The 17,749-nt window shown below is 44.7% G+C and overlaps 1 protein-coding gene across 1 annotated transcript in view; it reads right to left on the bottom strand.

Moving 5' to 3' along the window:
* Nucleotides 1–17,749, bottom strand: part of LOC116309977 (guanylate cyclase soluble subunit beta-2) — a 39,547-nt gene that overhangs the window by 20,462 nt on the left and 1,336 nt on the right. Inside the window, exons 2-5 of the mRNA XM_039604700.1 lie at nt 17,552–17,734; nt 17,217–17,464; nt 15,191–15,316; nt 14,173–14,437 (exon numbers count right to left, since the gene is read on the bottom strand). Of these exons, the coding sequence (XP_039460634.1) occupies nt 14,173–14,437; nt 15,191–15,316; nt 17,217–17,464; nt 17,552–17,734 (822 nt within the window). The remainder of the gene's footprint in view (nt 1–14,172; nt 14,438–15,190; nt 15,317–17,216; nt 17,465–17,551; nt 17,735–17,749) is intronic.

The following is a 17,749-nucleotide window of genomic DNA, read 5'->3' as shown; positions in this document are numbered from 1 at the left end:
CTCCAGTTCACACTAAAAAAATAATTAATGTGTTATAACCTCAGGATAATGCTTGGAAACTCAGGTGCCACTTTTAGGACATTTACTGACTACTTTTAGAAACATCCACAGCTAGTCACAACACATACAGGAAAACAGTTTCTCACATAACATTCCGACAGGGAAGAACCCTGAAAAACCTCTGAAGGTTGCGGGGTGCAACACCCCCAAACATACATTAACACCAACACTGTCTATAACAGAATGGAAGAAAAAAGAGTGTGAAGGCAGGTGATAGTTTCATGTATCGCAGGACAAATCACCAAGATGCTGTCAAGAAGGCAGGGTGTTTCACTTTGCACTAACCTACTTTGTTTTTGTGTGTCATGCCCAATGAACGACTGCAACAGCAGCAGGCACTGGTAATGGTAAAGCCATGCCAATCCCAAGGAACACCAATGTTTACTTTGTCATTGGGCTACAGCATCAAGGAGAAATGATGGTTCAACTGTGGCAGCACGTTAGCGGTGTATGACCTGCCTGCAGACAGCCTCTGTTGTTAGATGTGAATAGTTTCAAAATTATTTTAATAATTTTATATGTGTCAGGATCCTGGCTCTCCTGACCCAGTGTTGAGTTTCTTGTGTCTCATTGTTTTTGTATTATAAAGTATGTTCTAAGTTCTCTTTGTTGCCCCAGTTTATTCTATAGACTCTAGTGTCTTAGTTTGCGTTTATTTGTATGCTGTTTAGTTTTCTGAGTATTTAGTAGCTGCCCTCTGTGCCTCCTTTATGTTGGTCTCTGTGTTTCTTAGTTGTTCTGTCTCCCCTGTCAACTGTATCCCCTAGTAACACAGAGACGCGGACTTGACATTTCCTGTTTTACTTTGAAGGTCTGTGTCCTACGTGAATGTATTGTTTCGCTTCCCTTGACTCTCGTTATGTCTGATTTCTCCCAGCTGTGCTCCCCTTCTGTGTCTCATTCCCCTCGTTATTTCCCAGTGTATTTAAGCCCTGTGTTTATCTGTGTCAGTGTTACGATCTCCCTCATGCTGTGTGTTTCTCCCTGTGTCTCCATGTGTGTGTTTTGTTAGATTCTTCCCAGTTTAGGTTTTGTAGAGTTTTCTGTTCGGCAATAAAAGCTGCCATTTTGAGTTTAAGTTTCGCCTCAGTTGAGTCGGCATTTTGGGTCCTTTTCCTGCCTGCACACAGCCGTTCCATGACAATATGACTGCACAGGAACACATTTTCATTGGTGGAAAACAACAATCATAGTACCATAAATTAGTCATCACTTGTCACTTGGGCTTGTGGCTACTTTCCCAAACTTTCCAGAGGAAGCAAAACTCTCTCCAAACTTGCTTCAGTAACTGACTTTTAGACAACCAAAATGCTAACCGATAAAAAACTCTAATGTCCAACGCTCCACTGAGAAATAGCCAACTTCTGCATCTCCACCACACACAGTGTGAGAAGTGTCAAAGACACTTTTTTGGACTTGCAGATAGGCTGTTTGGATACTACATCTCTCCTGCCCACGAAACAACGGAGACAGAGCTCACAGTCATAATTTGGTATCCTTACATAACAGCACAGTTGTACTCTGTACTGCATGCCCATGCCATAAATTGTCCCGTGTATGGGGCTGCACGGCGTCAACGTGTTAGCTCGTCCAGCCCCACACACGGGGCGATCGGCGCTAACTCGCTAATGGAGATTTGCCGCATTAATGCGGTTATGGCATTAACGTCATTTTAACAAGATTAACACTGACAGCACTACTAAATAATTATCTGTATGATCTGGAACATTTGGAACAGAAAAATCAAAACATGAAAAAAGTCTTAGTATTGGCTAGTTTGTTTGTTTTTTTTCTTAAATCAAGCAGTCCTATAAAGTCCCCATATTTGGGATTGTTTTCTGAAAAACACAAAGTGACGCCAGGAACCATAGTAGTCCATGGTCACATTGAAGGATCCCTGAAAAATGGCGGGCGGACACACGCAGCGGCTTCTCTCTTTCCCAACAAAACGGTGTTCCTGTCTTCGGGAATGCGGAGCAGTCACAGGCATGGGCTGAGGCTCACTGGCGGCTTGCCAGGCGGCCCTGCACGCTACCCTCCAGTTGATGCGAGGCATATCCCGCCGGTACTCAGACCCCCAACTCGACCATGGTGGGTCCGTCCCGTGCTCTACCCACCGCCGACCCCTGACTCCGGCTGCACGGGACTCTCCCAGACGCTCTCCACCAGCTCCGGTTGCGCAGGTCCCTCTCTTGCGCTGACCTCCGGCTCTGGTTGCACAAGACCCTCCCGCACGCTGTCCGCCGGCTTAGGTCAAGCACCTCACTACGGCGCCTCGACCTCCAGCTCCGGCAGAGCAGGTCCCTCTGGCGATCTGTCGGGTCGGGCTGAGCAGGTGGTGGAAACGGAGGTTGCTCGACTGCCCTCCTCTGTGGAACAGGAACAGGTGAAGGCACCTGCTGGTCACCAGCCGCCCCCACCCGCGGATTGGGAGTGGGGGGTGCTGTTTGAACCCCCCCCAGGGTGAGGTCAGCAGTCTGGAGCAGTTTAGACATTAGCCACTCCCCCTTGGGGGGCAGCGGCGGTGTCGGCCAGGAGTCGATCTTAGCAGCCAGACTCTATATCACGTGCATCCGGCGCTCAGTCCGGTTCTGCAGTTCTTCCACCTCTCTGCGGGACACCGCTGCCCGCTCCCTCTACGTGGCCACGAGCCACCATTTGAGGATCCAGTTCAATCCTTTTATATGCAGGGGAGGCTGTTGCAGCTCAGGTGTGTCCGCCTCCCCCGCAGTCGTGACACCGACCATGCCGCACCACAGAGACCTACCACAGGAGTAAGACGGCATCACTGGTCAGTAAAGCCCAACAACAACTCTACTTACTCTGCAAGCTGAGGAGAGCAAGAGCCTCAACACCCATTATGAGCACCTTCTACAGAGGCACTGTTGAGAGTATTCTCACCAGCTGCATTACTGTGTGGTATGACTCTTGCACTGTCCCGATGGGAAAAGCTGCATTGAGTAGTGAGAGCAGCAGAAAGGATCGTGGGTGCTTCTTTTCCCTCCCTCCAGGATATCAATTGCACCCACCTCACCTGAAAAGCCCTCTGCATTACAGGTGACTCCACTTATCTGTCCAACAGCTTTTTCAGTTTGCTGCCATAATCAATGCACTTGATTTCATCTTCTGGTTGCCATCCTCTTCACAGTTACCCCTTAATAATACTCAGCACTTCCCGATTCATTAAATTACCTCCATCTGTGCTCTTCTCTCACTCATTTTGTTCATCAGCTCCTAAAACTACCCCTCTCATCTTCTCAATACACATTTTCATCCCTTTACCAGTCAATTTCCCTACATTTTATGTCAGGTCTATAGTAAGAAGCGGGCCCAAACGCAGGACTCATGGTGATTTTCCCCAAATTCCACACAGTGCTTGTGAGGATGTCTGTCTATCTGCCAAGCAGCGCACACACAAAGTTTTCACTAGCAAACAAGGGATATAATGACGAGTAAACTCAACGATCCAGCGTCGACTGAAGCTCACCCACACAGTTAAGTATGGAGGCTGCTGATGATGACAATCAGCTGCAGCTGGCAAGGGCTGATGAGCAGCAGGAGTGGCTGACTTCAGCATGCCAATACTTTCCAGTCAGATGATGCTCGAAACCGGAGTTCCAGAAACACACACACATCAAAACACAGAAACACAGAAACAGGAAAATAGGGAACTGGGAGGTGAGCCGAGACAAAACAAAACAGGGACACCGGCGAGGACTGCCAGGTCATGACATTTTAATTTACTTCCATGTCTTTCATTTTCTCTCACTGGTTCTGAACATGCCCTTACCCGATCCTCTTCTTTTGTCTTTAACCAACAACACCTGACTTTATGGGCTGGTCTGGACTGGCTTCAACTGGGATACATGAAAAGCATTATGAATTTTCATGTTGCAGGGAAGCATGAACAGTTACAAATACGGTTGATGATAGACCGGATTTCAAAAGGACCAATGAACTGTTCTTACTTGTAAGAGAGCCAAACCTTCTGGCCAGCTTGGTAGGAGGGAGCTGGGACACGATGTTGATCAGCCAGATGCTTGTTCTGTTCCACTGACCTGAGGAAAGCTGCCTGTATGGTCCTCCATAAATGGTGGCAGCGGTGCGTGTGATGCTGCACGGAGAGTAGTTCTCCCTCCGTGATGGTCAGAAGAGGAGGTTGGTATCCCAGGGATGCCTCAAAGGGAGAAACTCCAGTGACAGCCGACATCATGGAGTTGTGAGCATACTCCACCCAACTGAACACTTCATCTGGCTTGATTCGATGAGGCCACACAACGGAGAACGATTTCCAGCTCCTGATTAACCCTTAGCTGTTTGGCCCTGATTGGCCCTTAGCACTTAGCTGTTGGTCTGAGGATGAAAACCAGAAGATTGACTGACTTGGGGCTCCAGTTCCGTGCAGAACTCCTTCCACACCCGGGAAGCGAACTGGGGACCGCGATCTGACACAGCATCCTGAGGAATGCCATGAAGTCGGAACACATGATCGGTAAGTAGTTTAGCAGTTTCAAGGGCTGTGGGTAACTTTGGTAGAGCAATATAGTGGACCACCTTGGAAAAACAGTTGATTGTGGTGAGGATGGTTGTGTTACCTGATGAAGGCGGCAGGCTGGTGAGAAAGTCTAGAGCAGGGGTCGGCAACTTTTCTGATGATGAGTGCCATTTAAAATTTCCTCAGAAGTCAGTGTGCCATATGATTGCATTAGCAATAAATTTAATAACGCTCTATATGAACAGTTACACATTATATAGAACCACTTTATAGAATTATATTTGTTCGCAGATGTTGGCAGCTATCAGCGAATAGTTATCAGCTATTTTGAAACAAAAAAAGACTTTTTATCCATAACAGCAAATGAACTGTACAACAGAAAATACAAATGCTATTTATGGTCTCCTCACAACAATGATAAGAAAAATAAACTCAGCCAATATGGCATGTCTGTTAATACAGAGACACACATGTTAATGTGATCTCTGGTCTCCCACTCAGAGACACAGGTCTCCGAGTGTCCAGCATTCAGACGGCTACCTGAGGACACTCATGTGAGAGAAAATCTGCTCACACAGATATGTAGAGCCAAATACTGTCAATAAGGCCTCTGCAATGTTCTGAAGACAGTTAAACTTGTCAGATAGTGATGTCCAGCAGGTGAAAATGCAGCTCCATGAACACGCACAGCTGTGGATTCCAGCTGCTTCGATGTCGCATTAACTGGCATTAACTCAGCCAGCATTTTGACTAAAGACCGGCCCACCAGGTATTAAAGCCATAAAGCCTTTGAATGAAAACAAACACTGTTGTGACAGTGATGTACACTGTCTTGTTGGTATATGTATGATTTCTATACATTTTACATCAGATAAAAACTTTGGTTGTAAGCTTCAGATAATTATTTAATAACAGCTAGACATTTTAAATGAGAATAAGAAAATATTTCTTTGTGCCCCCCTCTCCAGACGCTATCACCATAGCGCTCCACACTGCGCTGAGTCACCTGGAGCACTGAGGAAGCTATGTGAGAATGCTCTTCCTGGACTTCAGCTCAGCATTCAATCATATCATCCCAGAGATCCTGGTCCAGAAACTGTCTCACCTGGGACTCTCCACCCCCATCTGCCTCTGGATCAAGGACTTCCTGACAAATAGACCACAGTCTGTCAGACTCGGCCCCCACCTGCCCAGCACCACCACACTCAGCACCGGGTCTCCACAAGGATGTGTTCTGAGTCCCCTCCTGTTTACGTTCTACACATCCGACTGCTCCCCTACCCATCTCTCAAACACCATCTTAAAGTTTATGGATGACACCACTGTGGTTGGACTCATCTCAAGGGGGATGAGTCGGACTACAGAGATGAGGTCAACAGACTGACTGAGTGGTGTTCAGTTAACAACCTCCAACTGAACACCACGAAAACTAAAGAACTTATCTTCGACTTCAGGAAGGGCAGAGCAGACCCGGCCCCACTGTACATTCACGGGAACTGTGTGGAGAGGGTACACTCCATGAGGTTTCTGGGCGTGCAGATCTCTGATGATCTCTCCTGGACTGCAAATACCACGGCGGTGGTAAAAAAGGCCCAGCAGCGTCTCCACTTTCTGAGAGTGCTCAGGAGGAACAACCTGGAGGAGAGGCTGCTGGTGACATTCTACAGAGCCACCATAGAGAGCATCCTAACGTACGGCATAACAACATGGTATGCAGGGTGCTCAGCTGCAGACAGGAAAGCACTGCAGAGGGTCATCAACACAGCCCAGAAGATCACTGGCTGCTCTCTGCCCAGCCTGGAGGTCATTGCAAACTCTCGGTACCTCAGCAGAGCTGGCAATATCATCAAGGACCATTCTCACCCCAGCAATCAAGTGTTTGAACTATTACCGTCAGGCCGACGGTACAGGTCACATAAAACCAGGACAAACAGATTCAGGGATAGCTTCTTTCCCAGAGCTATCACCGTAGTAAATAAGCACAAAAACAACTGAACCTGCTTAGCTACACCATACTGTCACTGTCATCATATTATATTATGCTGCTATTCATACTGTCATTATGTTAATGCTGCTATCCTGTATATATATCGTACTTACTATTGTTTGAGTACTTACGATTGTTTTATTGTACCTTTTATATTTTACATTTATATTTATTATTGCATTTTGCACCAAGGAAGTGGCACTCCAATTTCGTTGTACCCTGTACAATGACAACAAAGGCTATTCTTCTTCTATTCTTCTTCTTCTAATGCCCTACCTGGCCCCCTGGCAAAACTTTGCTAGACCCGCCCCTGCACAGTTACCAGCTGTCAGCTACGTAGAAAAGGATCCTGGTGTTATTTGTCTCTCAGAAACAGTTCATAACTTCCCTTCAACTCATTCATGTCACCTAAAAGGTAAACCTGTTTCTCCATCACCTGTTCAGCTCTGATGATTCAGTAAGGACATCTCCTGGTTTCATCTGCATGTTTCCCTCTCACCACATATCCAAACCGATATCATGACCAGCAGCTTTACAGCTGTGGCTCCAGCAAACATCAGCTGATACTAGAAATTAATATTAAATAAATTCTAACAACAGCTGATCAAGCTTAAACATGCTGCTGTTGTTTAGCGCGACATCCGGCGGTTTCCTCTTTCTGGCGCAAAGTGGGCGATAAACAAACAAGAGAGAAAAGCCGATCAGCTGATCATTGATCAGTTTCATGATTAAAGTAGCAAGAGGAGAGGGAGGGGGGAGAATGAGAGAAGAAGAAACAGCTGTGCAGCGTAAAGACAGAATAAATCCAGCTTTGTGTCTTTTTCCATCCTGGCTGAAGTACGGGACAAACTGTGTCCCTTCTCAGCTCAACACGAAATGCGTAATAATTTCTCTGAATGCGGGACGATTCCGTCTTTTTACGGAACGGTTGGCAACTCTACTAACTAACCTTATGAATAAAATAAAGTTTACTATCAGTAACATCACAGCACCCGCCCAGCTGTATAGAAACTCCGTCATGCTAGCTAGTACGCTGTACGAGTTATTGTAACTGACTGTAAAAAGTCAGCACAACGAAAATAAACTCCACCTAAACTTGGTTTATATCTGACCCAGATAGACTGCAGGTCATAACTTCTTACCTGAAGTACAGTTCACCTGACACTCGGACCGGCCCCGCCTCGGGTCTCTGCTCCTCCTGCCTCCCTTCTCCCTCATCCACCTGCTGGCCTCCACCATTTGCTAATGTTACTGAATCTGTGGAAGCTCCGCCATAGCCACCACCAAACAATTGAGTTATTTTTACACACCGGCCAACATCTGGCCAATCCACCACCTTTCATTGTTTATACCATTACAAAAAAGAAAAAAAAAGAAAAAAAAATCATCGGGCCACCGAGCAAATGCCCGGTATGCCCGATGGCCAGTCCAGCTATGGTCGTGCCATCAGTTATCAGGGTTGCCGACCCCTGGTCTAGAGCAATGTCAGACCACGGCCTCTTGGGTGTAGGCAGTGGTCAAAGCAGGCCAGCAGGAAGGGTGTTTGGCAACTTATTTTGTGCGCATACAGAGCAGGCAGCCACATATTCTTGTGTGTCTTTCACCAAAGACGGCCACTAAAACAGATGATGGGGAAACTGAATCGTGCGATTCTTGCCTGGGTGGCAGGCGAATCTGGCCGCGTGTGCCCCAGTCAATGACCTTGCCTCGGACCGCCGTGGGCCTGTGAGTCCAGACCCCAGGTCGGGTTCATTCTGTTGAGCCTCCTGCATCAGCTTCTCAATCTCCCAAGTGAGGGAGCCCACTATGCATGCGGAGAGTAGGATGGGCTTCTCCTTCTCCAAGGCTTCCTGGTGCAGCACAAACTGGCGTGACACAGCTTCTGGTTTCATATTTCAAGATTTGGGCCTGTAGGTAATATGAGGTTAAATCTGGAAAAAACAATGCCCTCCTGGCTTGAAGGATGTTCAGGCGCTTGGTACACCAGATTCTTGTGGTTCATCTAGATCAGTACAGGGTGCTCACTTCCCTCCGGCCAATGCTGCCATTCTTCCAAGGTAGCTTGATGGTCAGCAGCTCTCGGTCACCCACATCGTAGTTTTGTTGGGCCTGTGTGAGATGATGAGAGAAAAAGGCCCAGGGATGCATTTTACCTTCCACTTGCTGGGAAAGGATGACCCCCACACCTGAGTCGGATGCGTCCACTTCCACCACAAAGTGTTTGTTGAGGTCCGCTTAAATCAAGATGGGGGCGGAGGAGAACAGCTGCTTGAGCTGGTTAAAAGCCTGCTGTGCAGATGGAGACCACTGAAACAATACTCTTCATGAGATGAGTTGGGTGAGGAATGTTACCACTTTACTGAACTCTCTGATAAACAGTCTGTAGAAGTTTGCAAATCCCAGGAATCTCTGTTGCTCCTTCTGATTCTTCGGGTTGGGCCATTCCACCACAACCCTGAACTTGGCTGGGTCTGCCTGCAACTGCCCTTGCTCCACAAAGAAACCCAGGAAGGACATTGTTTTCATGTGGAATTCACACTTCTCCCCCTTCACGAAAAGACAATTCTCCAGCAGATGTTGCAGGAGGAGGTGAACATGTTTCACATGGTCAGCATGACTCTTGGAAAAAATTAGAATATCATCCAGGTAGACAAAAACAAAAAGGTTAATAGAGTCCCTCATCACATCATAACCTATAAAACAGCAGGTGCATTGGTGAGTCCAAAAAGCATGGCTAAATACTCAAAGTTGCCCAGGTGAGTATTAAGCATGGTTTTCCACTCATCATCGGTTTTTGAACAAGGTGGTAAGCATTGTGGCGGTTGAGTTTAGAAAAGATGGTGGCCCACTTCAGTAACTCGAATGCTGACGAAAGCAGAGGTAAGGGATATTTTTTTTTAACAGTGATCTTGTTAAACCTCCTAGGACCTGGCATCCACATATGTGGACATCACATTAACCTAACACCAAAGAAGTACTTGGTGCTTGGAACAGAAACAGGCTGACCTCCTCCACATGGTTGCCCAACAATGAGTTATGTCGACTAATTGAGACCCAGTAAGGGCAGAACCCTGCAAGGGTTCAGAGAGAGGGGTTAAGGAAGCCTTCTTGGTGAGGGTCTCATGGATAAAATTTTGTTCTGCCCTGGAGTCAACACATTTTCAGTTAGCCCTTTCAGTATCCCCACAGCTACTGATGGGCAGCATCTTTTAGCTGTGAGGGGCAGGAATCGGCAAAATGCCCCTTCTTCTCACAGCTAAATTTCAATTCAAGTTTTATTTATACAGCGCCAAATCACAACAACAGTCGCCTTTAAGGTGCTTTATATTGTAAGGTAGACCCTACAATAATACATACAGAGAAAAATCCAACAATCATATGACCCCCTATGAGCAAGCACTTTGGCGACAGTGGGAAGGAAAAACTCCCTTTTAACAGGAAGAAACCTCCAGCAGAACCAGGCTCAGGGAGGGGCGGGGCCATCTGCTGCGACCAGCTAAAGCATCTTATTTTTCAATCAGGGAAGGAGAGCTTGGCATGGCCCAACTGGATTGGCTGTTCTTCCCCGTCCACCTGCTCTTGTTCCACCGAGCGCCGTTCTGCAAACAGAGAGCCTGCCCAGGGGCTCGAGTTTCTACCAGCCTGCCGAGGTCCACCAGTCCATTTTCCATACTCACGCATATGATCATCCGCCCTGACACACATAGCAATGAAAGCATCCAAAGATTTTGGCAGTCCTTTTGTAGCCAACTCACATTTAAACTCCTCATTTAGGCTGTTCAGGAATGCTCCATGGAGCACTTTCTCCTCCCAACCCGTCTCCTCAGCCAAAACCCACGCTTTTACTGCCCTTTTTGAGGGTGAATATCCAGTGTGCGGCCGTGTCAGGGCTGCAACCTTTATCAAAAACCTTTATCAGAATTTAGCCAAAAAGTCATAATATGAGATCTCTGGGTGCGTTCTTAGTACCACTTGTGCTCATTTCAGTGCTCAGGCTCGCCCCATCACCAGTTCCACCACAAATGAAACCTTGGCAAAGTCCGAAGCATAGGCTCGACTCTGCTGTCTGAAAAGCACATTGCATGAGAAAACCTCCACTTTTATCCAACTCTGTCAATAATTTTTCCATCACCAGTAGCGGGTGCTCCCAAGGAAAGGGTGGAGGGGAGGTAGAGGACAGGCAGCAGAAATGTTAAGTGAAGGCAGAGAGGGTGGAACATTTTCTGCCACGGTGAGGTTGAAACATACCTTTCAGTTTGGTAATAAACTGGAGGAGCACATTCTGTTCCTTTGAGATATGCGGCAGCATTTTCTCATGGCGATCCAACAAATCTGCCTGAAATGACAGCTCTGAATAGGGCTGCAGTCTGCTGGGTCCTTTGCTGGCTGGATCGTTCTGTCAGGTCTGTGGTAAGAAGCGGACACGAACGGAGCACTCTTCCAACACAAAGTTTTCACTGGCGAACAGGGGATGTAATGGCAAGTACACTCAACGATCCAGCTTCGAATGAAGCTCTGTCACACAGGTAAGTAGGGAGGCTGCTGACGATGACAATCAGCTGCAAGCTGGTGAGGGCTGATGAGCAGCAAGTGTGGCTGACGTCAGTCTGGGAATACTTCCCAGTCAAATGACGCTCGAAACCGGACTTCCGGAAACACACATCAAATCACAGAAACAGGGAAATAGGGAACCGAGAAGGGAGCCGACAAAACAAAACACACGGACACAACAGGCAGGTCGACCGGCGAGGACATTTTAATTCACTTCCATGCCTTTCATTCTCTCTCACCGGTTCTGAACATGCCTTCACCAGCTTCTCTAGTTTTGTCTTCTGGTGGATTTCCTCTGTGCTGGTCAGTGTGTGAGTCTGGTCTATATGTGGAAAAGGCCTGCTGTGTGTGTGACCAGCCCCACCGTGCGTGGCTCTTTGTGAATAACTCTCAACTGAGCAGTGGTTTTTCTTAAGTGAGCAGCCTCCATTTCTTGGTTTGGCCTACCTGGTTTTATTGCTAAGAGCAGTGTAGCTGTCTTTTTCTGTTGAGTCGTTATCATTGTTTTCCTAGTTGAAGCGGCCACCATTCCTTTGGGCTGGCCTGTCTAATTTATCATTAAAGCAGTGTTGCTGCCTCTTTCTGTTGTTACTGTTTATATGATTATTGGGTTAATTGATTATAATAAAGATTTATTTTGTGTTAAACACCTCTGCCTGGCGTCCTATTCATTCCAATCCGGATCCAGTTGTTACTGTCCCCCACCCTCTTCGCCTAGCTTTCATGTGGGGACATAACACCCTGGCAATAGCTTAAAAATAATGCACTTGAACAAATTAAAAATCTTCTTTTTAACATTACACAGAGGACATGGCTGTAAAAAAAAACAAAAAACACCACACACACAAGCCTACAGTCAGTTTAGAATCACCAGTTAACCTAACCCCATACACGTCTTTTATAAGAGGAAGCTGGAGTACCCAGAGAGAACCGCCAATCCCCACACAGAAAGGCCCAGGCTGCATTCAAACCCAGGAGCTTATAGTATGAGGCACCAGTGCCACCACACCACCATGCTACCTGAAATGCCAAATGTCTAGCGAGTGATAGTTTAATCTTTGATGTTTGTTTTTAAAAGATCAGTGCATAGCATTTATAGGCATTTAGCCATAAGTTTACAAATTGAAACTCACTAAATATACCTTTCACTTTCCAAAATGCAAATGCCTAGGGCAGCCAGGGTTTGGTTTGTCCATCTGGTCTACTGTGGAAACATGACAGCATAACAGAAGAAGACCCACGACCTCTGCAGATATGAAGGGCTGCTCTCAGGAGGAAGAGCAGGTCAGTTTGTGTGAACGGTTGAAGGAGGCATGTTGTATTAAGTGCTCACAGTAGAAAAGCAACATATAAGACCCAGTCCATTCTAACAAAAACAAGGCAGTTTGTAGGTGATTGTAAAGAAAAGATGAGATAATTATTTATACTACGTTTCAATTTTGGCACTAGACCCCCCTGTAGCCTGAACAATGGTCCTTTATATAGAGAGTCAGTAATAATATCTTGAAATATCAGAGTTACATTTTCAACTACCTCTCACTTTGTCTTTTTCATATCTGACTTTTTGTGATCTGAGTACAATGTGTCAGCTTGCAGCTCAAAGTCTAGGATTTTTCCCATGGTTAGCCCACAAGAGGCATTGCATCTTATGTCCCATATCATAGAGCGCTTTATATTTTATATCGGTATCTCTATCCTGTTCTCAGTTGGAATTGTTCTCTGTTTTCATTTAGTTTGAAACAAATTAACAAGGGGTATTACATTTTCCTCCCAGAATACTCTAGAACTTGAAATTTGTTTAAAATTTACCCTATCAGTCGTATTCTGTAATCGCCCCACAGCCCTGTTCAGAGGGCTTTTTTGCTACAGCTGCTTCAAATCTCTTCAAAAAGCCAGATGCAATTTTCACTCATACGATATGTTTTATCTTCCAATGAATATGCATCAGGGCAATTATAGACAATTATGCTAACAATAGCAACAAAGGCAGCAAACACACACACATTCATTGTGTGTGTGTTTGCAGATCTTCCAGAAGTAACCCCCTCGCAGCAACATCCCACAGCTCTCACAGCCGCACATGCTCTGGATTTGTTTGGTTAAATGATCAAAGCAAATGGCAAGTGTATAAGGTAAAGGTTGTTGTCTTCCCTTTCTTTGCCAAAGTTGCAACTTGCATTTAAGGTTTTAGGTTTTTGCATCATCAGAGGAATAAAGGTTGAAATGCGCCTGTACTGAAAGCTTTTTTTTTTCATTAATCTTCGTAAAATAGTAAAAGATTAGTCTTAGAGATATAAAATCTCTTTCCTCTCAAGAGGACTCTCCATTTACATGAACAAACTGGAGTCTATTAGATAGATATGATACAAACCACTGCAGTGCAGTACCTGTAATACCTACAGCATGTTCTAATCGCTCTAATAGGATATTATGATCAACAGTATCAAACGCAGCACTGAGGTCTAGCAGGACAAGCACAGAGATGAGTCCACTGTCAGAGGCCATAAGAAGATCATTTGTAACCTTCACTAAAGCTGTTTCTGTGCTGTGATGAGCTCTGAAACTCTTTAAGTAAACCATTTCGCTGCAGATGATCAGTCAGCTGTTTTACAACCATGCTTTCAAGAATTTTATAGAGAAAAATAAAGTTTATCTCTCTATCCCTGTATATTAATTTAGTTCAGATTTTTACATTTCTCTTCTAATTTAGATTTCTGGGTTTTCAGAATCAGATTCTTCTAATTATAAAGCTACTAAAGATTCAGACACAAAGCCTGCCTCATTACTGCAGATTAATTTTCTTATTTTGTGTTTTTCCTGTTGCACATTTCTAACTTTTCTTTTATTTCATTAGAAAATGTACAAATTAATATGACACAAGATACAATGAAAGCTGACTGCATAAACAGTTTCTAATGCAGAATTTATTTTGAAACTGTTCTGGTGTATATTTTGTTTCCAAAGACCAATGACAGGCCAGTAGTAGCCCACTGGTCCAGTCAGGTTTGAAGGGGGATTTAGACACCAGCAATCCTTCACTGTATAACCTGTTATAGTCATAGCAACCTCTTGCACCAACCTTTTCATAGCTCTCAGCTTCAACGTGTTTATGCTGGCGGAGCTGTTTGGCAACTGACTTTGGCAGCATTTGGTGAAGCAGATCTTCAGCCAGCTGCCTCTGGTGCTTGAGGTCTTGTGTTTTCTCCTTCAGACTGTGGGCATAGTTCTGTATCCACTCTGTCATCTGTTTGAAAGAGAACATCACCACAGGGTAGATAAGGCACGCCATGGCCAGCAGGCATATCCTCATACTGAGGCCTGAAGAGATGGATCGAGAGCCCACCCTGAGAGCCAACACTGCACGATCAAATAAACACTGCTGAGTGTTTGTCAGAGCTTGAATTCCAGTGTGAGACCCAGACAGACGTTCGGTACTTGTGCCAGAGATCTGCCATTGACTTGTGTCAAAAATATAGGAATGCTGAACATCCAGGGTAGTGTTTAACTTGAGGTCTATGTTTTCTAGCCAACAGTCATTCAGTTTCTCTGTCAGAACCCTGGCAAAGCTGAGGTAGCTCAGAATGCATGACCATCTAAACTGGAAGCCAGTAGGAGTTTGCATGTGGCCAAAGTCTCTCAACTGGTGGTTGAGCTCAATAAAGGTGACCAACAGTCTTGCAGACAGTACATCTCTCCAATTAGAATTCTGTTTGGCCTTTACCAAAGTATCTTCTACTGTACACCAGATGTCAAGAAGTCTTTCAATAGCCAGTGAGAAAGCAAGAATTCCATTTTCACTGGTAATGTTTGTATCCTGTGAAGTATTTAACAATCCTTGAATGCTCCTTACTAGCTCTTTGCAAAAGCTAGGAAACTCAGTACCGCAAGGAATCCCAATGTCATTACTTCGACCCACCAGTTCGTCACAATGATTATCAAAGATGAGAAAAAGCATCTTAGAAAAACTTGCCTCAGCTGTCTCATTCCCTGCTTTTTTGGAAAATAAATGTCTCGTCTTTTGAAGTTTACTGACAAGTTGCAGGAGAGTCAGAGTCCTGCATGAAGTCAGCTCGCTGTAAGCTGCTTCTGTAGTGTACAGCAAGTCAAAGTTGGAGTTGATGTCGATGAATACAGAGCCGAGCAGGGCCATGAAAGAGAGGAGGCAGGCTGTCAGAATCCGGCGAACAGTCTGGTTGCTGCCTGAATGGGAAAATATGGAACATCTGCAAAAGAAGAAAACAGTTTGTTCAGTGTGCTTCAGACAAACTACGCAATGCTAAGCACTGTCTAAATGCTAATTACAGGCACTGTTTTTGTTCCTTTATAGACAAAGATAGAAAATACAGGTTTCTAGACTCTGTATTTTTAAGCTTTAATGTGATTGCGCCCACTATGCTGGCACACATGCAAATTAGTGCCAAGTGAAACATTTAAAAAAAACGAAAATGTAACAGCTCATAGCAGGCCATTTTATTTGGCAGGTGAATATGCAAATACATATTATTTGCATTACAAATATTCCGAAAGACATCACTACCACACGTTTAACAGGGTTTTAGTCCCTTTTTTATGTATTTTGGTGCGACTGTTGCAAAGCAACACATCATACAACATATTGTTGTTGGATTATTGTTAATACTAGTGGGAAGAATCTCACTATGTGTTTGTAAATGACCATGGCAGACCCGGGTGCACGTTCATGCTTTGGAGCATACTTTATTAACACTTTTACGGTTGCTGTACATCCACACCCAGAGCTGCAGCTCTCCCGCTGCCAGCTCAACATAACGACAACAACCCCTACTACAGGACCCAGTACAATATTTAAGTCGGCGGGGCGTGATTGCAGGTGCCGTGCAGGTGCATCCGCCTTCCCTGCACAGCACCGCAGGCCACGCCCCGCCACAGTGTTATTGTAAAGGTACATTCTTTATTACTGTTATATTTTGTGGTAGAATTGTTACAAAACAATAGATCCTACTATGTGCTATTGTCAAATATTATTATTATTTCTCAAGGACTGATACAGGGACACAATTCTTGCCCAAAATCATTTGACTCTGTGGTGAGATGGCTGCTTCTACTTCTGTCAGGCGTATGTCTTATGGATCTTGAATTATTTATAAAAAAAAAAAAGTCCTAAAAGCATCTCCCTATTTAAGTGAGGGAGGACTGGAATAGACTAATTAACTGAATGTAGAATGGGAGAAATAGAAAAATTCTAGTGAAAATTGAAGATTTGTCTTCTTTCTTATGAGGTGTACTGTTTGGTCTGGACATATTTGAGTGCCCAGTATAGTCCAGTATAGTCCAGTATAGTCCAGTATATTCCTATTATAACTTGATCGTGGATTTTCAGAGAAAAGCAGAAAGAACTTCTTTTTACATCTGACCCAAACACACGAATGGAGACGAGCTACTTCAGTTTTTGTTTTTATTATATATTTTATCATGACAATATAACTTGTGGTTGTGAATTTATTAACTTTTTCAAATGAATAGTGCTGAGTGGCATTTTGCAGATTCAATTAAGTGAAAGAGACCAGCCACTTTATTAGGTACACCAGGCACCTCCCTTCAGCCTTTTTAGCCAACCCATACTGCCAACTCGTTAGTAGCAAGCCTCGGACCAAATCCCTCCACAGTTTCCACAGAACGTTTCTTTTTGTTGTCACTTTTTTGATTTTCACCGAGTTCTTAATTGCTTGGTGTGATGCTGCAGTTTCTCAATGCAAAACAATTATACAACAGAACACATTAACCTTAACTTTAATGTTGTTGAGTGCAGAGGTCCAGAGTTCAGGTTTATCCTTTAAGATGTCAACAATATTTAGATGTACTCTGAATAAAGCTGATAATCTCTTCATATTCTTTGTTTAGTGCAAATAAATAAACTCTTGTTTTCCGCTAAATAAGAGGGGAGATCCAAACTTATCTGATTATTATGAAGACAACATAAACATGAACCCTAAGAACTGCAATCTGTCAAGTAATCAGTCAGCAGAATCTACAGCAAATGTGGGAAATGTATGTATTTATTTATTTTTTAAAAGAACCATATACTCCAAATGTCTGCCTGTGTTTTGGGTTTTTTTCTCGGTGTGTCCAAACTTTCTGTCTCACCTGCACAGCTGACACTCGCTGCCCGCATCGTGCTGCCTCCCCGGAGCGACCCTGCTCTTCTTTATGAACCTTCTTTTGAGAGAAGCTGAGGACAGCGTCCCAGATGCAAAACACTGTTTTTTCATCAAGTCCAAGGACGTCATGAGACTTGTGCTGGAGCTGCTGTTATTTGACTCACCGCAGATGAAGAACCGCTGATAGAAGTCAGCGCAAGTCACCAGCCACGTAGTGTCCACTTCGTTTGTGGCCTTAAAAATTGAAAATGCTGATACAAATAAATGTATTCATTCAAATAAAACGCATTTAATCCAAAACACACATTACGTTAATTTTACCGTAAAAGCTGTTTCTGCCTTTCTGAGCTCTGTGATTGCCGGCCTGTGCGGGGTGTAGTGCGCAGCCTCTCTCCCGAGCGGCGGGGCAAGACTAAAGCTGCATGTCTCTTCGGTGGCACAGGCTCCAGCGGTTTTATTATGAAAGTGATCTCGGTGGGCAGGAAGTCGTGGTTTTCCTGCCAACTATTTGATGTTTTA

Source organism: Oreochromis aureus, linkage group 20 (genome assembly GCF_013358895.1).
Source record: "Oreochromis aureus strain Israel breed Guangdong linkage group 20, ZZ_aureus, whole genome shotgun sequence".
In the NCBI taxonomy this organism is placed as follows: Eukaryota; Metazoa; Chordata; class Actinopteri; order Cichliformes; family Cichlidae; genus Oreochromis; species Oreochromis aureus.
The sequence above is the reverse complement of the archived record's forward strand: the minus strand, read 5'-3'. Positions and strand labels throughout refer to the sequence as shown.